The 25554-nt window shown below is 34.6% G+C and overlaps 5 protein-coding genes across 6 annotated transcripts; 2 read left to right on the top strand and 3 right to left on the bottom strand.

The window, feature by feature from the left end:
* Window positions 1–50: 50 nt before the first annotated feature.
* LOC105769056 (ornithine transcarbamylase, chloroplastic) lies at window positions 51–2531 on the bottom strand. Its single transcript, XM_012589440.2, has 5 exons — window positions 2181–2531; window positions 1440–1774; window positions 1132–1263; window positions 755–1030; window positions 51–466 (listed from the first exon to the last, which is right to left on the bottom strand). The coding sequence occupies exons 1-5, from the start codon at window positions 2389–2391 to the stop codon at window positions 284–286; spliced, it is 1137 nt and encodes a 378-aa protein (XP_012444894.1). The 5' UTR covers window positions 2392–2531; the 3' UTR covers window positions 51–283.
* Window positions 2532–6244: 3713 nt separating this feature from the next.
* On the bottom strand, window positions 6245–8889 carry LOC105769058 (dihydroflavonol 4-reductase). The gene is made up of 6 exons (XM_012589443.2): window positions 8657–8889; window positions 8351–8520; window positions 7239–7433; window positions 6995–7154; window positions 6716–6908; window positions 6245–6628 (listed from the first exon to the last, which is right to left on the bottom strand). The coding sequence occupies exons 1-6, from the start codon at window positions 8826–8828 to the stop codon at window positions 6451–6453; spliced, it is 1068 nt and encodes a 355-aa protein (XP_012444897.1). The 5' UTR covers window positions 8829–8889; the 3' UTR covers window positions 6245–6450.
* Window positions 8890–13671: 4782 nt separating this feature from the next.
* Window positions 13672–16282, top strand: LOC105769055 (mannan endo-1,4-beta-mannosidase 7). The gene is made up of 5 exons (XM_012589439.2): window positions 13672–14234; window positions 14316–14510; window positions 14761–14883; window positions 15289–15491; window positions 15581–16282. The coding sequence occupies exons 1-5, from the start codon at window positions 13911–13913 to the stop codon at window positions 16029–16031; spliced, it is 1296 nt and encodes a 431-aa protein (XP_012444893.1). The 5' UTR covers window positions 13672–13910; the 3' UTR covers window positions 16032–16282.
* On the bottom strand, window positions 16070–20474 carry LOC105769054 (glucose-1-phosphate adenylyltransferase large subunit, chloroplastic/amyloplastic). 2 transcript variants are annotated; one of them, XM_012589437.2, is made up of 15 exons: window positions 20162–20474; window positions 19616–19845; window positions 19359–19481; window positions 19034–19207; window positions 18794–18886; window positions 18623–18706; window positions 18442–18497; window positions 18183–18276; window positions 17907–18092; window positions 17685–17765; window positions 17249–17335; window positions 17068–17172; window positions 16841–16947; window positions 16623–16683; window positions 16070–16547 (listed from the first exon to the last, which is right to left on the bottom strand). In XM_012589437.2, exons 2-15 carry the CDS (start codon window positions 19841–19843, stop codon window positions 16446–16448), a joined length of 1581 nt encoding a protein of 526 aa, XP_012444891.1. In that variant the 5' UTR covers window positions 19844–19845; window positions 20162–20474; the 3' UTR covers window positions 16070–16445. The 2 variants fall into 2 exon arrangements, with proteins under 2 accessions (XP_012444891.1, XP_012444892.1); XM_012589438.2 differs by lacking the exon at window positions 20162–20474 and adding an exon at window positions 19927–20088.
* Window positions 20475–23731: 3257 nt separating this feature from the next.
* Window positions 23732–24449, top strand: LOC105770637 (50S ribosomal protein L31, chloroplastic). The gene is made up of 2 exons (XM_012591919.2): window positions 23732–23899; window positions 23995–24449. Exons 1-2 carry the CDS (start codon window positions 23828–23830, stop codon window positions 24328–24330), a joined length of 408 nt encoding a protein of 135 aa, XP_012447373.1. The 5' UTR covers window positions 23732–23827; the 3' UTR covers window positions 24331–24449.
* The last annotated feature ends 1105 nt before the right edge of the window (window positions 24450–25554 follow it).

Below are 25554 nucleotides of genomic sequence, written 5' to 3'. Positions count from 1 at the left end.
AAAGGCAGGGTGAATTTCAATTGCAGCATCCTCGTCCATATTCTACTAAATCAAACAAATATACGCATCAAAATTTATTGATAACACGCTGACAGTAGCAATGTACATATACTGGAGTTGGATTGTAATCGCCGATATAGATACTAGAATTCGTTAAGTTTAAAACCCTTACACCCATCAAAGTTACTCAAAAAGTCACAGAAGTTCGATTTTGCATCTAAGATGAAAATGGAGCTCTAGAAATAACATGCCTGCCTTCTAAAATTGCAGCACTTCCATGCAATTATAACCCAAGAGCATGAAGCATTATAGCATTCTGTGCATGCATACGATTTTCTGCCTGTGGAAAGACGATGGAATTTGGAGCCTCTATAACACCGTTAGTCACTTCTACTCCTCTTTCAGCAGGCAAACAGTGCATGAAATAAGCTTTTGGGCCTGCTATCTTCATAAGAGCTTCATCAACCTGCATCCGAATATGCAAATCAATCAAGACATACACTTGATTGAGATTGATAAGCAAAATAAATAATGATGGAAATTAGGTTAGAAAAAGTAATACAGCTGATCAGGTTTCAACACAGAAGCTCGCCCCATTCTGGAACTAAATTATGCATGCATTAACCCTATGTTTGGATACAATAAAAACAAGGGAAAGGAAGGGAAAGCAATATGTACTTAATGAGTTTCCTTAACACCCATGGTTTATACGATTATGTCAATATCTTGAACGAAGAATCTTAGCCAAACACACCTGAAATCCTTGAAACACTTGGCGACGATGGGCAGCTTCTTCCTTCTGCCCCATACTAGCCCAGACATCTGAATACACAACATCAGCACCTTTAACAGCTTCCTTTGGATTATTTGTGATCTCGATCTTGCTGATCCCAGCTTTTTGTGCCTTCTCAACAGTCTCCTTATCAGGCTCAAAACCTTTAGGGCAGGCACAGACAAAGTGGAAAGGAACAACAGAAGCCAGCAACAACCAAGAGTGAACAATGTTGTTTCCATCCCCGACATAGACAACCTGAAATTCGCATTCAGGTCAAACCAAAGTTAAATCACACAACCAGATGAGATCCACAATATAGAAGATAGCAAAGAAGGTGCAATGGTAAGAAAAGACACCTTCGTTCCTTCCAACTGACCGATATGTTCAATAATAGTGAGTGCATCTGCCATTATTTGACAAGGGTGGTTGTAATCTGTCAAGCCATTAATGACAGGTACACTGGAAAATTTAGCCAAATCAAGAATGTCCTGAAACGGAACAGATAATAAACTGCATCTTTAAGCATAAAAGCTTTTCAAACTAAAAAATGCATCAAACACAAAGTATGTGAACCTTTTAAAGCAATCCTCAGCTCTCAATTTGGCATTTGAGTAACAAAAACCTTGCATATAATTACATAAAAAAAAATAACTCACTACTATACCTGATGACCAAAAACACGTGCCATGATAATGTCATTATATCGAGACAAAACACGAGCAACATCACGAGTTTCCTCTCGTTTACCCATCTGGATATCATCTGGTCCCAAATATATAGCATGACCTCCGAGTAAGAAAAACCCAGTCTCAAATGAAACCCGTGTCCTCATTGATGGCTTTGCAAAAATCATAGCCATAGTCTTCCCCTTAAATGGAGCAAACGACCTATCTCCTGATTTTAGCTGTGCCTTGACCTCTGCGGCCCTGTCTAATATCTTCATTATGGTGGCTTTATCAAAGTCGCTAATATGCAAAAAATCCTTCATCCCCCCTTTTGCTATAAAAGAACAAACAAAAATGAGGAAAAGTACAATAAACTATGTGAAGGTAAGCAATTTGTCCATTAAACATTAGCTTTTGATACATTTAGTATTGATTAATTCCATATTCTAAATGCTGCGTAAACCTTAGAACAACTAATAATCAACGAGAAAAAAAACCTAAAAAATTTTAAACATTAATTATAGATAAGCATATAAAACCTACATTATTTAAAATGCAGAAAAAAAATACTTCTTTCTATGAACATTTCGATTATTAGGCAATAACTAAGTAACATTCAAACCCTAATTCCAAGCACGATCTCGAAATTAACTTCCCTACGGAAATGTGAGATTCTGCTCATCCCAATATCAAAACAAAGAGAAGTTATCTAAGAGACAAAAGGATAAAAAAAAACGAACCTGTCCCATTGACGGAGGAAGAAGGTGGTGACGCGGCGGAGGAGGCCTGACAAGATATAAGGGATCGGTGGACAGACGGAGGAGAAGCGAGGGAAACGCTGGAAGATCGGAGAGCTTCGCCGTAGAAAGAGGAAGAGGAGGCGACGGGGACGGTGAAAGAGAGAGGGAATTGGTGTGACCGGAATGTGCAGTGGCCAGAAATCGCCGCCATTGTTGGTAGTGAGAAAGCGAAAATGCTAATTGCTAAGTAAGTGAAGTACCGGTTCTCAAGGGGATTAAGAAGGGTTTTATTATAAGGAGACGAATTGACTCAATTACCCAATGCAAGCATTCATTGTTTGTTTTGTCTGTTTTTTTTTCTCATCAATCAAGTAATTTCAAATACCCATACCCATATTTGATCAATTTATTTGAACAAGTTCTCAAGTTATTTTAACATTTTTTATTGAATGATAAGTGAGATAATAAATTATTTTATTTTATTTTTATTAATATTATATTATTGTTTGAAAGGAAATCATATATAACTAAAATCAAGAAAAAAAAGTAAAGCAAGGAGCAACAAACAAAACTCATACACTCAGCCCTAAATCCTTCATTCTCTATTGGTCCAATAGAAAGATGCGTTAAAACATGAGAAATGCAATCACAAATAGTCTCCCACTCACAATGATTTGCATGTAATAAGATTATCCGAGCAAACGCATGACTGTTTTATTAGAGCACCAACGAGTCTAAAGAAAAGACAGATTAAAATGAGAACAAAGTTAAAGGCAATTTATAAGTGACAATCCAAATTTCAAGTGGTCCTCACTACGAGATGTTAAAGCTCTCCAAATTTGTAAAAAGTCTATCTCTAAAAAAAGGTTATTCAAATGCAGGGAATCAATCCAAACTAACGCCTCCCTAATGGCATAAATTTCAAGAGGCAAAGTGACTATACTACGCCCAACAATGCCCTTAACAAAATATCCCCAAAGTCTCAAATAATAACTACCGAACTAGTGGCTTGATCGGTTCCAAAACACGTTGTGTCTATATGAAGTTGAAGTAGCAGCAGAATTATCATGAACTAGTGTCACGGGCCGTAGTTCAAAGCCCGTGACCATCGCACCAAATGCATCCGATTGAGGCCTATTGTGTAGATGGGGATTATTTGGCCCACCAGGGCTAGCTCGATTTGATAACATCTTGGGGAAGCCTGTCAGATTGAAGCCTGGTTGGCCCGATAATAAAGATATGGCAACTTAGGCTATTTTGGTATAGAATCATATCTTGTAAAGATTAGATTTAATTTGACATATATTGTAAATCCCATGATTTAAGGGATAGGATGAAGCTCGTCCATCAATGTATTGTAATCTTAACCGTCGGTTTTGGAGGAGCTCAACTATAAATAGAGAGCCTCTCCCTCATTTGTACTCACTCCATTCATTGTTTCATTATTCTTTGTGAATAAGAGAATAGAGAGCATTTACTCAAACACTTTGTGTGCGCTCTTTTTGTTGTTCTTTTGTTGCTTCTTTTGGTATAAATCGCTTACGCTATGCAAATTGGTGTCTTGGAGGACTTCTAAAGGAATCATCACTTGAGTAAAGACTGACTTAGGCGAGTTTAGACGAAAAGATCGCTTAAGGCTGCACAGATCGCGAGACCAAAGATCTAGCCCCGTGACACTAGAATATAGTCAAAAGTTTGCTAAGTGACCTCTCCCCAGTGTGCTGCAACTCAAATATAATCGATAATAATGCGGTATGTTGCAAGTGTGACAAGTCGAGTTGTAGTATTAAATAGTTCAGTGACTTAAACGAAAATGTTTGGATAGTTTGGTGATCAAATTATAATTTTTTATAGTTAAATGACCAAAACGAAAAACTAACCCATAGTACTAGTGGTGCAGTTTACCTTTTATATTTTGAATTTAGCCTATTTGCTTTTCAAATTTGTTGGTGTTCGACCAAAAAGAATTGTTTGTGTGATATTTTGAAGAAAAAAAGTATTTACTTAATGGTTATATAACCAATAAAATGATATTGTAAACATAAATTTAACAAAAAAAATTTAACAATGTTGTAATAAACCGCTAAATTTCAAAGGTAGGAAAGACAACATATATTTGATAGTATCTAATGAAGTATGTTTTAACTCCTTTTTATTTTTTGATTAAATATAAAATTAGTACCTAAGCTTGCTCACTTCTCCCAGATTGATACTTACGGATTTTTTTTTATACTAAAACTTTTTCTCCGTCAACTAGTTTGGTAGTTTTTTTAATGCCATTAACTTTGAAATAAATGGTAGAATAGGGTTGTGACACGTGGCATAATAGCATCATGATATGTCATAATTTAAAATATATATTAAAAATCAATAAAAATTTAAAAATTATTTCCATTTTTTCTTATTTCCTTCTTTTTCTCTATATTCATTTATTCTTCTTTCTTCCTCTTGCCACTTTGCCTTTTTCTTCTAGGTTCGTGTAACATTTCTTAGTTCCTTTGAAAAGAAATTTAAAAACATTTCTACCTTTTAACAACATTACCCTGCGCTATTAACTCTCAAGTCTCAAAACTAATTTCTTTAACCATTGACAACCTCCAATTATAGGATAACTAAACTTATGTGCCGAAATAAAAGTAAGAAAAATTACAAAACTCATCAACCCATTAAAACACAAAACTCATAAAAAATTAATGTAACAAACAAAACCCATCAATCCGTAAGAACGCAAAACCAAACAAAAAGAAAATTATGAGAAGCAAATCAAAACCAAGACCCATTTTGGGTTTTTGAGATTCAGGTCACGGTCGGTAAACCAAATGGTCAAGACGTTGGAGGTGGTGAGGAGAAGCCACGGTCAAGTTTCATAATGATTCAACGGTGGTGGCTCAGTTTGACGTCGAAGAGTAGCGACAGTGAAGTGACGACCGAGGGCTTTGAAAACAAAAAATAAAGTAGAAAAGAAGAGGAGCAGAAGCAGGAGAGAGAAAGGAAACTCGTTTGGTGCTTCTTCAATCAGTGATGACATTGAAACAGGCGGTGACAACATCGGAGCAAAGTGACCGGCGGAGGAGAATCCCAATGGGATTTAAAGGAGTTCTCTATGAAAACAAATCATAGGAAATGAAGGAGCAAGAGGAAAAAGTTTACTTGTGCCATTATTTGGACTGGAGAACAAACGTCGATGACAACACCGGAGTGCAACTGTGATGCATGCTAGCAGCGGCTAGGGTTGGGAAAGAGAGGAGGAGAATAAGAAGAAAAGAAAAAAAATGGAAATGGGGAAGAATAAAAGAAAAGGGGAAAGGAAAAAAAAAAGAGAGAAAATGAAATAGAAAAATAAACTATGACATCATCATGATGTCATTATGCCATGTGTCATAATCTTATTCTGCCACATGTCCCAAACTTAACGATGTTAAAAAAATTATCAAACTAGTTGAGGAGAAAAAGTTCAAGTACTAATCTGGAATAAAAAAACCCTTAAGTACCAATTTAGGAGAAGTAGACAAATTCGTGTACCAATTTTATGTTTAACCCTTTTTTTTTTTTTTTGCCAGTAACAAACTCATTGGAAGCAAGCAAAAATAAAAGGATAGAGAGGACTAACAATTAGGCACAAGTGTCACGAGCCACAGACCAAAGCCCGTGATGAATGCATACAGAGCGTCTCACGGAGGTCAATTGATTAAATGTGGTTCATTTAAATCATTTAGGACTCTCATTTTGTAGATAGACACTAATCTCAATCGTTGATGTAATTTAATTTGCACCGTTAAATTTAAGGAATTCGACTATAAATAGAGATATTTTCCCTCATTTGTAATCACCCCATCTCTTGTATTCCATTCGAAGTAAAAAAAAAAAATTTTTAGAGTATTTACTCAAACACCTAATGTGCTATTGCTTTCTTGTAAATTTTCCAATCAGTTTAAGTCTCTTTGTTTTAGTGGTGCTGAGCTTTGATCGTGCCCACCGCCAAACCTTAGGACAGACTTGTTAGAAATCATTAGTAACGCTTTATTTGATTATTGTTGTTGGGCAAATAGGGTTGAGCTCGGTAGTAAAAAATGAGCCTTTGATTATCAGGAATGCTGAAAATATCAGATAAATCACAAAGTTCCCAAAATAGACTCCAAATTACATTACCAATGTTTGCAATTAAAAATTTTTCAATACCAGGAAACAGATAATAGATTTAAATCTTTATTGTTTTCACCACTAGAAATGAAAGACGGGTAGGCACTCAATTGTTGAAAGTTCATATTTTTCAGTCTATGTTGTTGGTCTTCTTCTCATTAGAAAGAGGCAGCAGTCCCTTTTCTCGGCATGTCTCGACAGCTCCTACGAACATGTCTTCCAAGCTATATTTAAACTCAAATCCCAAGTCCAAGAGCTTCTTTGAGGAGAACTCCACACTCTTCAGGTTCTCATCCACATCTTTGAACCTGACCAAGAAATGGTATCGTTAGGACATGAATCAAAATGATGGCTATCCTGTAGAAACTTTGAATCGTGTGAAGGGAATTAATTACTTGGTGGGAACATTATATTCAGGGTATTTGTCACTGAGCATTTTCGCAAGATCGATAATGGTAGCATGGTGAGAGGCGCAAATGTAGCGACCTTCCGCTTTTGGATTCTCGAATAGAAAGATATGAGCTCTGCACAAGTCATCCAAATGAATGAATTGGCCTTGTTTTATGATCGAATAATGAGCTTCGTTCCCTACATTTTAAGACATCTCGTCAGAAAGTGGGGTGAAAATATATGTGGATAATTGATTCAAGCTGTGAAATTACAGAAGACTGTACCGGTGATAGGAGAAAGTGCAGTTATGAGGCTTGGCGGCATTGATTGCATAATAAATGGACCGACCACCAAAGGCGGTATTATGCTGACAAAATCAATGTTATTTTCTTTAGCGAATTTCCAGGCTGCTTGCTCTGCCATCGTCTTGGAGACAAAATACATCTATACGACAAAGAAAACAAGGGTTAGAATTTGGCAAAATTTTAACCCTGATTGTGTTTTGGGGCGGGAATTTGGAATACTAACCCAACCAGTCATTTTTTTGGCCTGGATGAATTCAAGATCGCTCCAACAGGTTTCATCATAACAGGGCTTTTGTTGTTCTGCAACATCAATAGTTCCAGCTGATGATGTGAACACTAACCTTCTAACAGTTTTGGCTTTGGCGCAAGCTTTCATGATGCTTAGCACTCCATTTATTGTTGGTTTTATGACTTCATTCTGCAACTCAGCAAACAGTCATTTCAATGTTCTTATGTAAAAGTAAATCTATGGTACTACTGGGTAAACTATACCCATGGTCACTTTTGTTTACCTTAGGTTACATTTCAGTCACTTATGTTTGAAATGTTACGTTTTAGTCACTTACGTTATTGTGTTGTAACATTTTAGTCACTGAGCCGTTAATTGTCGTTAATGGTGTAATGGTAAACTGACGTGGCATGTTAAATTATCATTTCAAACAAAAACTTCAGGTTAAATTGTACAATTAGTCCCCATAATTTTTCGTTTTGAGCAATTTAATTCTTTTATATTCTTTTAATTTTCTTTCTTTATTTTCCATTCTCTTCTGCTTCTCACTCTATTTTCCTACCTTCTTTATTTCTTTTAACATACTAGGAAGTCGAATTGGTAGTGAAGAAAGAAGCATGGTATGAGTTTATGGGTTTTGGTTATAGGGTTTTGGTTATAGGCAAATGATGATAGTCGACTTCCTACTTCTTTTTTTACTGCCAATTCGACTTCTTAATATGTTAAAAGAAATGAGAAAGATATGAAAACAGAGGGAGAAACAAAAGAGAATGGAAAAAAAAGAAGAAAGTTTAAAGAACATAAAAGAAAAAAATTTAAATTACTTAAAACGAAAAAAATATGGGGATCAATTGTATAATTTAACCTAAAATTTTGTTTGAAATGATGATTTAACGTACCACTACAGCTTACCGTTACACCATTAACGACGATTAACGGCTCAGTGACTAAAATGTTACAGCATGATAACGTAAATGACTAAAACGTAACATTTCAAACATAAGTGACTAAAACTTAACCTAAGGTAAACAAAAGTGACTATGGGTGTACTATTATATTGGCTTTTAATTACATTTCTTAAACCATATTCCATATTAATATAATACCTCAGGGTCCTCGGACTCGAAGTCCATAGGCGTGGCCACGTGGAACACACCCGTACAACCTTGAATTGCATCATCAAAGCTTCCCTCTTCAGCTAAATCTGCTTTCCAAAGAGTCAAGTGCGTCTCTGCTTTAGGTAGCTCCAGTAAATGCTTCACCTTCTTCGAGTTGTCTGCTCCATTAATAAAACAAGCAAATATGAACGACAACAATTAAAACTTTACTATTTTTCAAGTAAAAAAGATGCTTAAATCATCCAATCATGAGGGACAAGAAAGTGTTTAGAAAACAATAATAAAGGGACAAACCAGGGTCGCGCACAGTGGCTCGGACGACATAACCGCGCTCCAAGAGCAGCTTGATGAGCCATGAACCAATGAACCCAGAGCCGCCTGTTACGCACACGATCTCGCCTTCGGTGACTGACGACCCCATTATGGAATTCTGTTTCATGTCTTTCATTTGATTTTCAGTTGGCATAAAGAAAGACCAAAAAATGGGGAATAACTTGAACACTCTGCTCTGTTCTGGTTTTCTTTCGGTTTCGGCTGATGATGATTTTATACATATGGCGCAGTCCTTCAATATCTAACCCAGGCTTCTAATCACGTGGAAAGCGATCGGTTTGCACACGACCAGTAGTTGGTTGAGCCGTTAGGCGTTAACTACTTTTTCCCTCCAAAGAAACCCATGATTTTATTTTATAGCTTTGAGGTGCTGCTTCTTCAACGTCGGTTTGAATTTTATTGAGTAAAATCCGATTCGATTCAAAAAATTCGATAAAAATTTAAATTTTAAATTAAATAGTTCGAGTTATTTGGATCAACTCGAATAAAAAATTAAATTTTTCAATTTAACTCGAATATGAATTACACAATTCGAGTTTTCCGAAAATCTGAATAAGAAAAAATAAAATTACGTTATTTTGATTAATATTTACCTTTTCTAAAATTAGAAGTCAGAACTATTAAGTTAAAAGGCGAAACTACGTCGTTTTAATAAATATTTACCCATTAAGTTAAAAGGAAAAATTATTATATTGTTTATGTAGTTAAATAATCTTGTACTTCGTCTACTGGTTAAATAATCGGTTCATGTAAACGTAACATTGAGTATAAATAATAGAAATTGTTAACTCGACTCTACTCGAACTTTTTTAACTCGATTCAATGCAATTCGAAAAAAATTCAAATTGAATTCGATTGCTAAAATAAGATTCGTCAACTCGACTAATTCAAAATTTTTTACTCCGTTAAGCTCTATTCGATCAAATACTCACCCACTGCCTGTTAGAAAGAAATTCAGTTGGCTAAAGAAACTTGATGAAGTGGGCTGGCATAGCTCGTAGCTTTTTAGGATTTTGGGCTCCGTTATGATATGAAATCCAGTTCAAGCATCCCTATTTCCTTCTTGGGCCCAAATAAACACTTTCCCCTCCCACTCAACATTAATTTAAGTAGTCTAGAACTTGTTAACGTCTGTAAAAACATTTTATAAGATAATGATAGTTGGAGGAAGCATTGTAGTTTTTCGTAGGATGAAAGGTTATATGAGAGTCGATGGTCTTAGAGGAATTGTCAAAAAATTTAAATCACATAATTACTTGTATAATTTTTGTATTTCTGTTCATTTACAATCACATCGTAATATCAAATTAAATCAAACTTTTTATATAGTAAACGTATCCAAAGTACAGTCTCGATGTGAACATTAAAAAAGAAAAAGATGCAAGCTAGTTAAGTAAAAAAATATTTGGGGATTGGGCGTCGGTCATGTCCCTGTATGAACAATCTTTAGCATAGTCCAATATCAATGCATTTTGGGTTAGTTAGGGTGCAAAGTTCCCCATATGAATCCCCCAAAGACGAGTAGGCAGTAGGCAACATCCACAAATGGGTACTCCACTCGGTCTGTCACATCAAAGAATTGGATCCCATTGTTCAATATCAACTGAACATCGACAGGCTCCAATCCTGTGCTAATTAACCTATGCAGTAAGCACCGACTTGAATAATGGCAAAACAAAAAACTTTTGCTGTTAAAAACATTGGGCGAGAATGACACCGGCTGTAAAGGAATATAAAAGTTTGTGGACCGAAAGAAAAGCAGACAAAGAGCACGAGGCGCCGGCACCTCCATCCCGTCACTGTGAGCCATTAATCCACTATTCACCACATTACGCCGCTATGTTCGTAATACGAAATCGCGCTGCGTGCCGCGTCGGTGCTTGCCTGCTCGATACCTTCAACGATCAAACTATTCTTTCATTATTTTAAGGATTCCAAGTTCCTAGGACTGAATGCTTATAGATTAATGGGTAAATCCTTTAATTAGCTACTCGATTATTAAAAAGTTATCATTTTAATTATTTTTATTTGTTAAAATCAAATAAGGTACATAGTGCACTCACTTTAATTTTTATGTATAAGTTTCAACATTTCAAATAAAATAGTCATCTAGAATCTACACTTTTCGAGCTCAAATATAATTTGAGTAACTAAATTACTTTGAAAACGACTAAAATTAATGAATAAAACGTTGGTGAAGTCAAAATCTAAAGAAAAATTTCCATCAATCAAACAATACTTATGAATATATAAGGCGGACCGCGTAAGGAGTGGTTTTATCATGGAAATTGACGTCCTAAGGATTTTTTAAAAAAATTACATAAATAAAAATTATCGTCAATAATATGCAATAATCTCTCTGTAATATGAGATCAATCGGCTTAATCCAGACATATACATAATTACAACATTGTTGGAATTCACATCCACATTCTTTTTTCTTTTTTTTTTGGTATAAAAGTAATTAAAATTAGAGCGGAGCAAAAGCCGAAAATATCATTCATCATCTTTAGAAAAAAGTAGTATTTGGGTTGAGAACAGCATACATATCAAAGAAAGTAGACTAACGTAAGAAGAAGAAAAAAAGATTCATTTTTCAGGAAGCGTGACATCGTGAATCTGTGATAAAGGCTCTAACACCAAACAATTTTAAAGGAGCGTTGAGTGGGGAAATGAAAAAACAGAAAAGAGGACCCACAAAAGTGAACGCATCCCTGTTCCTTTACCTTTATTTTTTCAACAATGGAAGATATTGCTTTTCCCCTCTATTCTTTGCCTTCGGCTTTGGGTCCTCATAGTGACTTTGAATCTTTTCATTTTTGTCTCCATTTACATGTTTAAGAAAATAGAAGTTAATTCCACCTCTTGATGCCGAATCCAAATGCCGCCGTGATGTACGCTAAATTAGGTGATGCTGATATTTAGGCACTTTGAAGTTCCCGAATTGGGGGAGTATGGGTAAGCCAACAAGGTCTCACCATACCCCATTATCATTACATTTTTATTATAACATTGAGGAAATTAATCATATGGTTTGATTTTGTGTCATTTGAATACCATATGTAAGGTTTTTTTGATGAATTATAACAGGGTAAAATCCGAATAAGCACGACTCGAACTCAGATCACATTTGGAGTGATGAACACCCTTAATCATCAGGCCATCATATGAAATTCAATATCATATATAAGTTTTAGTCATTGTTAAAAATTATATATTTATCATTATGTTTATTTAGATAAAATTTGACCTGATTAATAGTAATTGATTTTAATCATCACCAATGTTGATCAAGCATTGATTAGATATTAACTAGCATTTATCGTCAATCAATCAATATTCGTCAATGCTTGATTAGAGTTTATCAAAGGTAAATCAAGTTTTAATTTAATTTTTAATTTTTTATAATATTTGGTTTATTTGAATTTTTCTAAAAGTTTTAATTTTGTAAAAAATTAATTTTTGTAATTGTGTAAAATGTATAACTACTTTTTTTATACTTCTGAATTTTTTATGTGCATTTTGGATTTTACGTTTAGCAAAAATATATATATTATTAATTTTAAAAATGTTAAATATATTATAAAAGTTTAAAATTCTTAGAATGTATTGATAATTTTTTATGGCTTTTTATGGGTTTTTTACTCGAATAATATAAAATAATTCAATAAATACTAAAATAGGATAAAGGCAGTAATATTTATGAATCTAGGTAGGAGCTATAGTAAAAAAATCGGTGCTGCCTGACCAATTGGCAGCACCCCTCTCCGCAGCCACCGGTCACATTAAGGTTTAAAAGTTAATAAATTTTAGATGATTTAAAATATTTAGGGACTTGATATATAAATTTTCCATTTTGATTGAAAAGCTTTAAAAGTGCGGCTTGATAGCTTGACAGCACCAAACTTCAAAAGCGTAAATTTCTTAATAACCCCTTCTTATTAATTTATTTTTATTTCCCTACAACACAAAAAATAGAGAGGTCTATTACCAATTAGTCCAAAAAGGTTTTTTTCTACTAAAAAGTATTTTTGTAAAAAAATCGATTTCAATTGAAATAAATTTTATTTATTTTTAAAAAATATTTTTTCAAATTATTTTATTCCCGTTCAAATAATTTTTGAAAAATAATTTTACAAAAAGATTATTTGAACAAATATTTTTTGAAAAATAAATTTTAGTTGGAATACACTTTTTACAAAAATACTTTTTAATAAAAAATTTAAACTAATTGGTAAGAGGTTTTTTTTTTTGTATTGAAGGAAATAAATAATAATAATAAACAAGAGGATTTATGAAACAATTTACACTATTTGAAGTTTGATACCACCAAGCTGCTAGGTCACACTTTTAAGGCTTATCAACCAAAATGGCAAATTTATCTCTAAATATTTTAAGTTATCACATTTTAGTCTAATGCCGTCAATTGATCAGCCTATACTTATAATTTTTTTTTTAAAAATTTGATGTGACCAGTGGCTAGAGAGAGTAGTGCCGCCGATTAGTCAGACAATTCTAAATTTTTTACTATATTACATTTATCCCATTTCAATATTTATTTAATTATTTTATATTATTTGAGTGAAAAAAAACCCCTTTTAATGCATGTGAATACCCACGATCGTTGTTTCAAAAAAAAAAAAAAATACCCACGATCGCTTATAGATCTCATTAAAAAAACTAACATGCTGAGAAGATGAACAATACAGTACACGGTTTCCTTGTTGAGAACAAGTGACGTGGGCCGTGGGTGATGTGTCAGGATGCAGGGGAAGACAAATTTGTTCAGTCCCAGAGAACACTGAAACAGAGGTAAAAGAATTTCACGGATGTTCCGTTTCCATGTGGGTTGAATTACTACAGTAGTATATTTACCTGCATAGGTAAATCAGCAGTGGAATCTAGAAAGTGATGAGGACTATTAAAATGGACCGCCATGTTTAACATTTGGGTTTGTCCCCCCCCTCTCCCTGTCAAGTATCAATAAGACATTCAAATCCCATCTTTATTGTTGTGAGGAACCGCCCCAGAAAAGGGCATTAAAGGGTTTTCAGTTCTTGTAAGAAACCATTGCATCGGTTTCCTTTTTTAGATGAAGCAAACCACTACTTCCGCTGCTATATAAACCACCAAAGTCTGTTTTTTGAGTTTATTTGTTTTTTTCTTATTTGATCCTTTGCTGCTTTTGGAGAGATACTAAGGGGGAGAAAGAGAAATGAAGCATTGGGGTCTGATTTTGCTCCTTTTTTTGTTATTTCAACAAGGAAATTTTCTCCTGCGTGTCAAAGCTGATGACGAGTTTATCAAAACTAAAGGACTGCAGCTAATGTTGCATGGAAGTCCTTTCTATGCAAATGGGTTCAATGCTTATTGGCTCATGTACATGGCCGCTGATTCATCTCAGAGAAGCAAAGTCTCATCTGCGTTTCAACAAGCTAAAGAGCACGGTCTCACCATAGCCAGAACTTGGGCTTTCAGTGATGGTGGAGACAGGCCTCTTCAGTACTCGCCTGGCTCCTACAATGAACAAATGTTCCAGGTTCGAATCAAAATACTTGTCAGGTTAAAAATCTGGTCCGTGATCTGGTTCTCATCATTTGTTTTTTTGATTTCCTTGAAGGGATTGGATTTTGTAGTATCTGAGGCCAAGAGATATGGGATTAAGCTGGTTTTAAGCTTCGCGAATAACTATGATCAATTTGGAGGGAAGAAACAGTATGTGAACTGGGCAAGAAATGAAGGACAATCCATTGGCTCTGATGATGATTTCTTTACCAACTCTGTTGTTAAAGAATACTACAAGAACCACATCAAGGTCAGTCTCTGTTTTCTCCCCCCTTCTCTCTCTTTCTCTAATAGTTTAATTTAACATTTTAAACGCTTGCCCTTCCATCTTTTCTGACACTTATAGAAATGACAGCGATAAGATTTTATATTGAATAATTAATTTATTGTACTAATTTAGACATAGGTTGATGAACATTTCCGGGGCATAATATAACTGGTAATAGTAGATATGTAATTAATACAAGAGTAAACTCTCTTATTTATTTTGGGCGTACCAGGCTGTTCTTACAAGACGTAACACCCTGACTGGAGTGGCTTACAAAGATGAACCAACAATAATGGCGTGGGAGCTTATGAATGAGCCTAGGTGCCTCTCGGATCCATCGGGAAAGACCATGCAGGTCAGTCAGCAACATCTCATCTTCAAGCTCTTTTGCTTCATTGCTTCACTGCTACTCTGTTCTGGTTTCACTTTTATGAAACGTATTTTTACACACTGTGGAATTTAATGCCAATGGTTTGAGTTGGTGCTTTTTGCCGACCCATGCATGATTAGTGGCGTTGGAAGTTGTAACTGCACACAACTTTAGTATTAATTTTTTTTGAGTGGATTTAACCTTTACCTGCCTCCAATATTCAAAGATGCGGTGGTGGTCTAATGGGACTGGGAACCTACATAACCTAGTCCATTGTTTGTGTTAGGTTCCACAAATTAGGTGAAGATTAGATATGTTTGCATTATCAACAAAAACATTACTTTTTTTATCCACCCTACACATTTTACTTTGATTGTGTTTGCTGAACAGGCCTGGATTACAGAGATGGCCTCTCATGTAAAGTCCATTGATGGAAATCACTTACTAGAAGCTGGTTTAGAAGGGTTTTATGGACCATCATCATCTCAAAAACAGCAATATAACCCTAACTTTCAAGTAGGAACTGATTTCATTGCAAATAATCAGATCCCTGGCATTGACTTTGCGACAGTTCATTCATATCCTGATCAATGGTAATTATATATATGTTCAGTAGAAACTATCCCCTTTTTAAGTAAAAATTGTAAAAGCCAATGTATCCAAAATTTTGCTGGTTGAGCAGGTTACAAAGCTCAAGTGATGAAAGCCAAATTGCCTTTTTGAATAATTGGCTGTACAATCACATCCAAGATGCTCAGAACATCCTTCAGAAACCATTGCTCTTTGCCGAGTTCGGAAAATCTTTGAAAATTGCGGGTCCTAACCAAAGAGACGAGCTGTACAACACTGTTTATACAGCGATTTACTCATCAGCCAGGGGTGGAGGTGCAGCCATCGGTGGGCTATTCTGGCAACTGTTAGCCGAAGGAATGGACTCTTACGGAGATGGGTATGAGGTAATCATGAGCCAAGGCACCTCAATTGTCGACCTCATCACTCGAGAATCTCAGAAACTTAATCGGATTCGAAAGATGTACGTAAGGTTGAGAGACATCGAGAAATGGAACAAAGCAAGGGAAATCAGAAGAGCACAATGGTGGTCTGGAAATGGTGTCAGCAACACGGGAAATTGAGAAAATATACATGATGGTCTTATAGTAATATAGAAGTGTTGAAGATAAAGTTTCAAGATGATGTCCTAGTTTTTTTATTTTTTTTATTTAGGGTTTACAACGAGATGAACTCTTCTAAAAATGAGTTGTTCTTAACTAAAGAGTGATACATTCTGTGATTGTGTACTAATCTGATGAACCAGCTTATTTTCTGCTGTAAGCTTGTGTTTGTGCTACTAAGAGATGAATAAAACAAATGGTGTTTGAACTTATTTGAAAAGTACTTAGGAACTTCAGAATTTTACATATGCAAAGCATTAGTCCTAGATATATTTTTCACTTGCAAAGGGCAACAGACTATGGGCGCTCGGCTTTCCATCACCCGTTCAGCACAGAACAGAATCAGCCTCTGGAAGGATTCAAAGTTAAAATGTTTTATATGACAGTTCCATCTCGGATGGTTGCATTCTTCATTATCACTGTGATCCCAGACCTAATGTAAAACCCATCTTCTGGTCTCTCAGCTTCTTCAACAGCCTGGGCGGATTAAAGTAAATTAAAGTTATCAAGGGAACATTCCACATTTATAGAAGCAAGCAAGGTAACACTCACATCAGTGTTTGATATGATTACATCTTTTCCTATCTTGGCATTCTTGTCAATTATGCAATTCCTTCAAAATCAGAATGCAAAAAGTGTTTAGTTGACGATGTAAGGAGCTGTTTTAAAGACAAATATTTTCTTATATGTGGAGATTTATCAGGTACAATGTTATAGATTAAAAAAAGTTCAGTTGGTCTAGAGACGGTTTTTTCGATCTAAAATCTTACTTGATCTTGGTATTCTGTCCGACACCGATAGGAACCTTCCCTTCTGCTAGCAGAGATGCTATTTCGGACTCGGTTTGGTAGTAGTCTGCTCCCATCATCATGGTATCCTGCAAAAGAAAACATGTATGAAGATAATTTCTCACACCAGATACAGTTTAATATCGAAAACAACTACTTCTAATCCTTGTCAGATGCTTTTCTAAGGGAAAGAGAAGATGTTGAATCACCTGAAGATCAACGCTGGACTCCAAACGTGAGCGCACACCGACTATAGAGTGTTGAACACTACATTCTCGCAAGAAACAACCATGTGAAATTATGGAGTCAACAATCTGCAGTAAGCAATTAGCCATGAGATAAGACGATCAAATTATTATTCACAGCATAGATTAAAGCTTTATGGCATACCTTGCATTCATCAACTTTGGTAGGAGGCAAGAATCTTGGAGATGTATAGAAAGGTGTCTTTGGATCATAAAATTCAAACTTTGGTGGCTGCATGGGGAACGTGGAAAATCAGTTTTCACGAGATAAACACCAAATATTATGCTTAGGCTTATGAAAGGTACACTAGTGGAATGAGTGAGGTGTCTCGTAGTGCAACATTCTGAATGATAAGGCAAATGATTTCTTTGTCTATATACAAACATGATGACATGACAGAATCTTAATCAGAGGATCTATACACAAAAATGCACAAGTGTTTGTTACCGCAGCCAGTTCTTTAAGATCATATACTTGGTAGGTTATTGCAAGCAGATAATTCATAAAAGGAGATTTAGTATCATTGTTGATCGGTAAATCACATAAAAGATTAGAACTTATACAGAAAAGTGCGTGTAACCTGTTCCGTGAGGGCTAAATTAGCATCAAAGAAAGATTTTATTGTTCCAATGTCTTCCCAATAGTCATTGAACAAATATGCCTGCAAAACATCCGAACAGCCAGAAATTCAGCAGTTTGATCACTAGATTTGAAGTCCACATTATTGCAAATAGTAACAGATTACTACTGAAAAATACACAGCAAAAACTACAGGTAATAATTCATGTGAAAGTCAACGTGCCTGGACATTGTGTTCCTTCACAGCAGACGGAATAATCTCAGAGCCAAAATCATTGCATGAGGGATAGCTTCGAGTTAGAAGCTTTAACAAGACACTAGTTTTAAACACATACACACCCATTGATGCAATGTACGGATATCTTGCAGCATCTTGAGCTGATAGTCCTAATATGGAGGTATCAACTTGCTGTAGTACACGTGAAACAAACAAGATCACTAATTAGAGGAAATTATATTTGAAATTACAAAAATGCGGGGTACGAGTACAAGCACATACCATTGCTTTAAGATTAGGGCCCTTTGGTTTCTCGGCAAACTGGACAATTCGTCCTGTTCCATCTATCTTCATCAATCCATAATCCGATGCACGGCTGCAGAAAGAGTGAAGTTAATTCCCGAATTCCAAGCAACCATTAGTACATACTCATATATAAAAACTTGATACACTAAGAGAATCATATATAAAAAGATATAGCCATTATACTCATCTTATAATATTCAAAATGATATAACATAACATGATAATTAATAAGTACCTGTCATCCATTGGTAAACATGAGACTGTGATATCAGCATTTGAGTCAATGTGCTTCTGCAAGAAAGATATATCTGATGTTTAGCCAGATGATTTTTCAAGGAACAATCTTCCTTCATGAGGAAGTAGAAAAGAAGAGTCTCCGAATGATATTTTCCACTCTTAGAAATCTAGCCACGTGCCTGAACAAAATCCATATAGTCTGCTCGGTAAAGATGATCTCCGGACAATATCAATACATGCTCCACATCCTTGGCTTTGGCATCCTGGTGGTAGTGAAACAAATCATTTTTGGTCAACTTTCATGATGAAGGCGGATGATTTCAGCTCAAGTACAAAACCTATTAACTAACCTCAAAAACCCACACAAATTGCCTCACAGCATCAGCAGTTCCTTGGAACCACTTCTTCCCAGCTTCTCCTGGTGTTTGAGTGGCCGCCAGAACCTATGCAAAGCAAACGTAGCTTCATCAAAACTTTCAGAAAAGATAATTACATTTCATGAGAATGGAAATTGTAAAACATAATGATCCACGCATTAACATGGATTTCTAAATAATATGCATAGTAAGGCTAAATCAGTATGGCCTTACCTCAACAAAACCATCTCCAAAATTTACACCATTCCCAAAGTTGTAAGTACGAGCTAAGTGACGATTGAGGGAGAAGGAGTTAAACTGAGTTAAGATAAATATCTTCTTTATCCCACTGTTGATACAGTTGCTCATTGGAATATCAATCAGCCTGTAACACCCTCCAATTGGAACCTGCAAACCAAATAATATCATGGAAAAAGTTAAAATCCTACCAATCTGAGACTTGAAATTTAATAATTGGGTTTCATCTTCAAAATGAAAAATGTTTACTTTCAAAACATAAAATTAGTTTTTCTACTCTCTTAGGAAAATGATTTCTTACGGCTGGCTTGGCTCTTTGGCTAGTAAGAGGGAAGAGGCGCGTCCCAGCACCGCCGCCGAGTATGATGGAAGCCACATTCTTTGGGTCTGCTTGTGGAGCCTCAAACTTTGGTGTCTCAAATTTCTGACAATCAAAAGTTTCAAAAGCCCACTTTAAAAAGATCTGAACAGCTCTTACTAGAAGAAATCTTGTACTAGTTGTTTAATCCTTGGATGAAACATAACATTAGAAATACTTTTTCTTATTTTCCTACTTACCATAGTCTCCTTGTTAATTTCTGGGGTGATAACAGAGTAAGCAACGCCCGGTTTAGCTTTTTTGACACCATTTTCAGCTCTCAAACTCTTCCATAACTGTGTTCCAAAATCCCGACCTCCTCTGATAGTCTCACCCCAGAAAACAGTGCCTCCATTACTACGACCTTGGCTGATATTAACCGGACTGGCGGTTGCAGTAGCCTTTAGCGATATGCAGATGGATTCCATTGCTGAATTTATTAACCAATAGACCAAAATATCAGGAAAAACTAAAGAAAAGCAATAAATTAAAAAATATTAAAAGACCATACCTCGGCTAAAAAATACTCTTAGTCTACAATGAAATAAAATCAGACAAAAAGCAAATTACTTTGTTAGTGGTCCAAAGATTTCATGGCCACAATATGCAACTAGTATTAAGAACAATGATCAAAGACAGATTAAAAGGCTGCGACGGCTTTAAACTCTGCCTAAGTCAAAAAAAAAAAAAACTGGAAACTGGCAGAGATCCAAGAAAAACTGGAACAACCCATATGCAAAATATACCTTTTAAAAAGAAGTTGATTTTAGTGCTTGGATCACTCAAATCTGTGGGGAACTGAGAAATGAGCAACTAAGAAGTGTGATAAAAGTTTAAAAAAAAGAAATCTTTGATGGTTGGAATGCAAGGGGGAAGAGCTCAACCAGCAGTGATATCTAAGTTCAAATAGTAAATGAGTAAATTGTGATCCATCCGTCACGAGAAGCCTCAAAATTGGGTCTTTGTCTTCTCTTTTCTAATACAGCATTTAATTAAAGTATAATTAGCTTTGATATTTCCAGAGTCGCTAGCTGCGCAAACTTCCAGGACACTTGGCAGAAATATGATTTCCTTTTCATTTGTAACCTTTCTGTATTTCTTTTTACTAGACAATCATTCATCGCATGAGACTAGGGTGGGGGGTTGGACTATTTTTCTTATTCCATTAGTATATATTAACTATTTTTACCTTCCATCTCAATATTTTACTCCCAAAATGTAAGAATAGTTTAATTTTTGTTAATTGCAATTAATTACAATGTCAATATTTTTAGTCAATTTTATTTTTTTGTATAATCATAAATTTAGCTTGTAAAGCTTACAAATTATTGTCAATTTGATATTGATTTAACAAATTTATACAAAAAAAGTGAGCATTGTTATCTTCAAATACCAAAATATATCAAAATAATAATATAGATACGATATTAGAAAAAATGATATAATATTTATTATTTTTAAATAATTAAATGTAAAATGTATCAACAGATATAGTATAAATAGATAAATATTTATCTATATTTTAATAAAAAAGAGTAAATATCATTTTATCTAAAATCACTTTCAACTGAAATTGATTTTTTAAAGAAACTCAAATGGTTTTGCTGTAAATCGGCTGGGCTCAAATGTTAACAAGCACATGCAATTTATTAAATCATCCATGAATGAATATCAAAGATCGATAATTACAGAACAAATCGATACGAATCAATCTTAAACCAAACAAAACATGTTTAATCCACTCAAAGCAGTTAAGAATAAAGGCTAAAGTTTATAGACAGTAGATAACATGTTTCGAATCTGCTTACATGCAGAAAAAACAAACAGAGAGTTAGAAACCTACCTTTTTGTTGCACTAAATCGGAAATCGGCAGAAAAGAAAATGAGAAGAAACAAAGGGAGCAAATCGGTAGAAAAGAAAAGAAAATAAAAGAAATGGAAGGGAGCAAATCGGCAGAGGCAACAAGGAACAGAAGAGAAACAAAGGGGAAGCAGATGGGAGGGTATAACAGGGATGGTAAACCTATGCGGCGCTTAATCTGGGCAAAATGGAAGGATTACAAATCGGTGAAATCCACCGATTAAGTCAGTAACCGATTACAATGGTATTAGCAATACCATGAACCAAACATAGGAATGAGGGGGAATTGGGTGAGGCCACCGATTAGGGGTGCATTGGCAACCAAACAAGGCGTTACTGTGTTTAATAACCTACTCATAATTTACCTCATTTATTTTTGATTGGGTTAACTGATTTTTTTTTTTTTGGTCATTTTGGAGAAATATATATTAATTATGCTTAAAAATTTAAAGGTAAAATTAGAGATTGTAAAATTTAAATGGAGCAAATAATAGATGTAAGGTGAGGTAGATTTTTTTCTTCTGCATAGTTGGAATACAGCGGTTATATTAATCTTTTGCCCCTTTTATGTTTATGTATCTAGATTATTAAAAGGGCAAAATGTAATAACATGTTTAAAAATAATTGTAACTGAAGATGAATATATCTAATATTCATAAAAATGATATATAAATTTAGATTTAATACTATCCACCCATCCCATTGACTATTTCCAACTTTGTTCTATTCCTAGTCATAGTAAATGATGATGACATTTTTAAAGATTTTCCTTTTAAAGTAAACATCTCACGTCACTCCTGCCAAACATCTTGCCTCAACTTGAAATTTTTCCTTATATTAAATAAGTGGCCGAGAATTTTTATTAAATACATCAAATTACTTTTGTATTAAATAAATAAAATTATTTGTATATGTAATATAAATATAAAATGATATTATATCAATAATTGTGTTAATAATTTGTGAAAAAATAAAAAAGTTAATATATAAAATTACACATTATACCAAAATTCATTATCCTTCATTTATTTCACATCATTCAATTCTAATGTTATCAAATACTAAAATATAAAAATATTCATAGTGACAAATTTGTACAATAATTAATTTATTGTTTAAATTTTAAAATAATTGGATTAAATTAGGTGATTTATATTAATTTAAATTTGTGTTGACTAATATTTAAAGGTTTCCAGGGCAAAAGTTATCAACTACTTTAAACAATTAATATGTATTTAATTTTAATAATTAACAATATATCATTTATATCAAAATTAAAATTTTGCATCAACAACTATTGCTTAATGAATTTTAATTTAATTTTAATTTTAAAAGTATTTTAATTAATTAAAAAAATTATTTATACCAATAAATAAAAGTTGTCTCCTATATAATTGATCAATCTGTGAACTGAGAAGACTTGATTTTGAGTTTTAGGTACTCAAGTAATCCGCCATCTACAATTATTTTCTAGATCAATTATTCAATTAAAAGGGTAAACTATACAGATAGCCACTTAATTATAAAATTTTTATTTTAGATATTCAAAATAAAATATTTACTACTTAAACATCTGCATTACATAGTTCGATAATTTTGGTTAGTCTCGTTAAAAAACACAAATGATGAGATAATGCGACAATTAAAAATCGATATAATAATAAATTTAACCATCAACTTTTACATATTATATCAATTTGGTCATAATTTTAAAATTAACCTTCAAAATTTACAAATGATACTAATTCCAAGAAATTCAAATAAATATATAAAACGTAGAGGATTAAAATTGATATTTGACCATTAACTTCTCATGTCCAAAGGAAAAGAAAAAGGAAAACAATTATATTGGACAGGTCTTAGGGCCTTCATTTTATATATAGAAGCATAGATATCGGGGTCAAATTCTAAAAAGTCCTTTCAACATATACTTTTTGCAGGTTTAGTCTATCTATTATAATTGGATCATATTTAATCTTTCTATTCTTTTAAAAGAATCTTTTAGTTTTAACATTTTTTATTAATTCTATAAAATTATTTTTCATATTTACAAAAGCAGAAAATATATGATAATTGTCTAACTATATAAAAACTAGTCATATATATGTATATGCCACATTACAAAATGTCTACAAATATAAATCACGTTAAATGATTTAATAAAGTTAAAAGGAAAAATAATAAAGAAACTCAAATTATCATCTTGAACTGTGTTTAGTGTTTCAGTCTTATGTTGCAATTTGCTTTGTTTTATTGCATTTTAATTTAAAAAATTAAATAAATTCGGTAAAAATATATAATACAAATTAACTTACGAGCTCAGCTTATAATATATCTATTAGTAGCACAGACTTAATTTTGTGAAACTGATATGAAGCCCAATAAGTTTGGGCATTGAGGTAGGCCCATCAAAGAAAAACAACCCTTGGGGCTCTCTTGTAAATTCAAAAACTTGGGAAAGCCAATCCCAAAATCACCACCACGAGACTCCCATCCATCTCCTCATTTCATCCCCTTTGGAAACAACCCCCCCAGTACTGCCAGAGCAGAAATGGCGCTAACTCTCCCCAACACATTTCTCCAAATCAAGCCTTCTCCTCCCGCTTCACTCCCTCCCAGAAAGGTAAATTCAACAAAACCCCAAAACCATTTACCCCATCTTATATCCTTAATCATCCTACTTAACCGGTTCCTTTTTTTTTTCTTCTTCGTTAATAGGTGGTGACTGCAAGGGGAGGGGGCTATAGGCCGCAAGTTACTTGCCGGAAGAAGGACATCCACCCGGAATTCCACGAGGATGCTAAAGTCTACTGCAATGGAGAATTGGTGATGACAACAGGTGGGACGCAGAAGGAGTACGTGGTGGATGTTTGGTCGGGGAACCATCCTTTTTACCTCGGGAACAGGTCGGCCGTCCTTGTGGACGCTGACCAGGTCGAGAAGTTCCGTAAGAAGTTCGGGCAGTTGTCTGAGATTATGGAGATTCCGGTGCTTAAGGGTGAGATTATTTTGCCCACTAAGCGTAAGGCTGGTAAAGGCGGCAAGAAGAAGTAGATTAATCCCTAGTAATTTAATTTTGTTCCATTTTTCAAATTTGTTCAAGATACGGTGTTGAAATGCTTGGTTTGTGTTTGATATTATGCTTAATCGTGGATGTGAATGGACTTGGCTAACGACAACTGGGTATATATAAAAAAAAAAATTGGTATTTAAAATCTGTCGAAGAGAACGGCCAAATCGCTAATCATGGCTTTAATTTGCTTATTTTAACTTTTGATTCTGGAAGTGTCAAACTGTCAAATGTGTCGTGAAGGTTCCATCTTTGCTAATATTCTTGTTCTTGGTGGTCATTGTTATTTGGGATGTAATGATAGCGTTTGCTTGTCTGCTTCAGTGATGCCATTGTTCTCTTTGGTTCCCTTGTTTCTTGAGACATGTAGAGTTTGTGTTGATTGATATGTCCGAACGAGGGGACATACGGGTTGCATTTGGACAGCATTATACTAATTGTTAGTTTAGTTAATACTCTTCTTTGGTTGAATTGAATCTCTATTATCAAATCATTTGGGTGCTCAGGGAAATGCATGGTGAAGTCAATTTTGTTGGTAAACAATCATCTCGTTTCTTGCTTGTCATCCAACTTGGATATTTTTCAATGCATTTTGATGTTTGGCCCCCTCCATGGCCAGGTCCAGTTACTCTTTTATCACAAATTGATATTTTCATTTCTCGCTTCAAATCTTGCCGGTTTCATCTTTGCCAAAAAGACCGAGTTTTTAGGCTGAGTTGTAGGTTTAGCATTGACTTAAGGGTGAAGAGTATTCACTTAAGCATCCTTATGCATATGGTGTGGTTGGATGGGATCACACTGCAACCAGGAGTAGTATAACTATATCTAAATACTATGAAGGTTTTGGTGCAATACAAGTAACTATTATCTTCATGCAAAAACATGCAAATCCTAAGAACACAGAGGCTCCATGAACTTCCTGCATTGACGGCTGCAATGGCCGAGTGTTCCCACGAAAGCCTTACCAAGTTGAACTCCTCTGGCAAAGATTTGCTTCCACCAGTTGCATCTCTGCATCATCACTGTATTCATACAAGCGTTACATATTTAGACTCTTGAAATGAGTAACCGATTATAAATTAAGATGCACATAATGTAGTGCCAGAGTAAAGCAGGAGGAGGAAAAAGGAGGGTATACATTGGTAGACGACCAAATAACTTAGCCATATCGACCGATCTGATATCTGTAAATGTGAGTACAGCAACAG

This window comes from Gossypium raimondii, chromosome 5, assembly GCF_025698545.1.
Source record: "Gossypium raimondii isolate GPD5lz chromosome 5, ASM2569854v1, whole genome shotgun sequence".
Classification (NCBI taxonomy): domain Eukaryota; kingdom Viridiplantae; phylum Streptophyta; class Magnoliopsida; order Malvales; family Malvaceae; genus Gossypium; species Gossypium raimondii.
The sequence above is the reverse complement of the archived record's forward strand: the minus strand, read 5'-3'. Positions and strand labels throughout refer to the sequence as shown.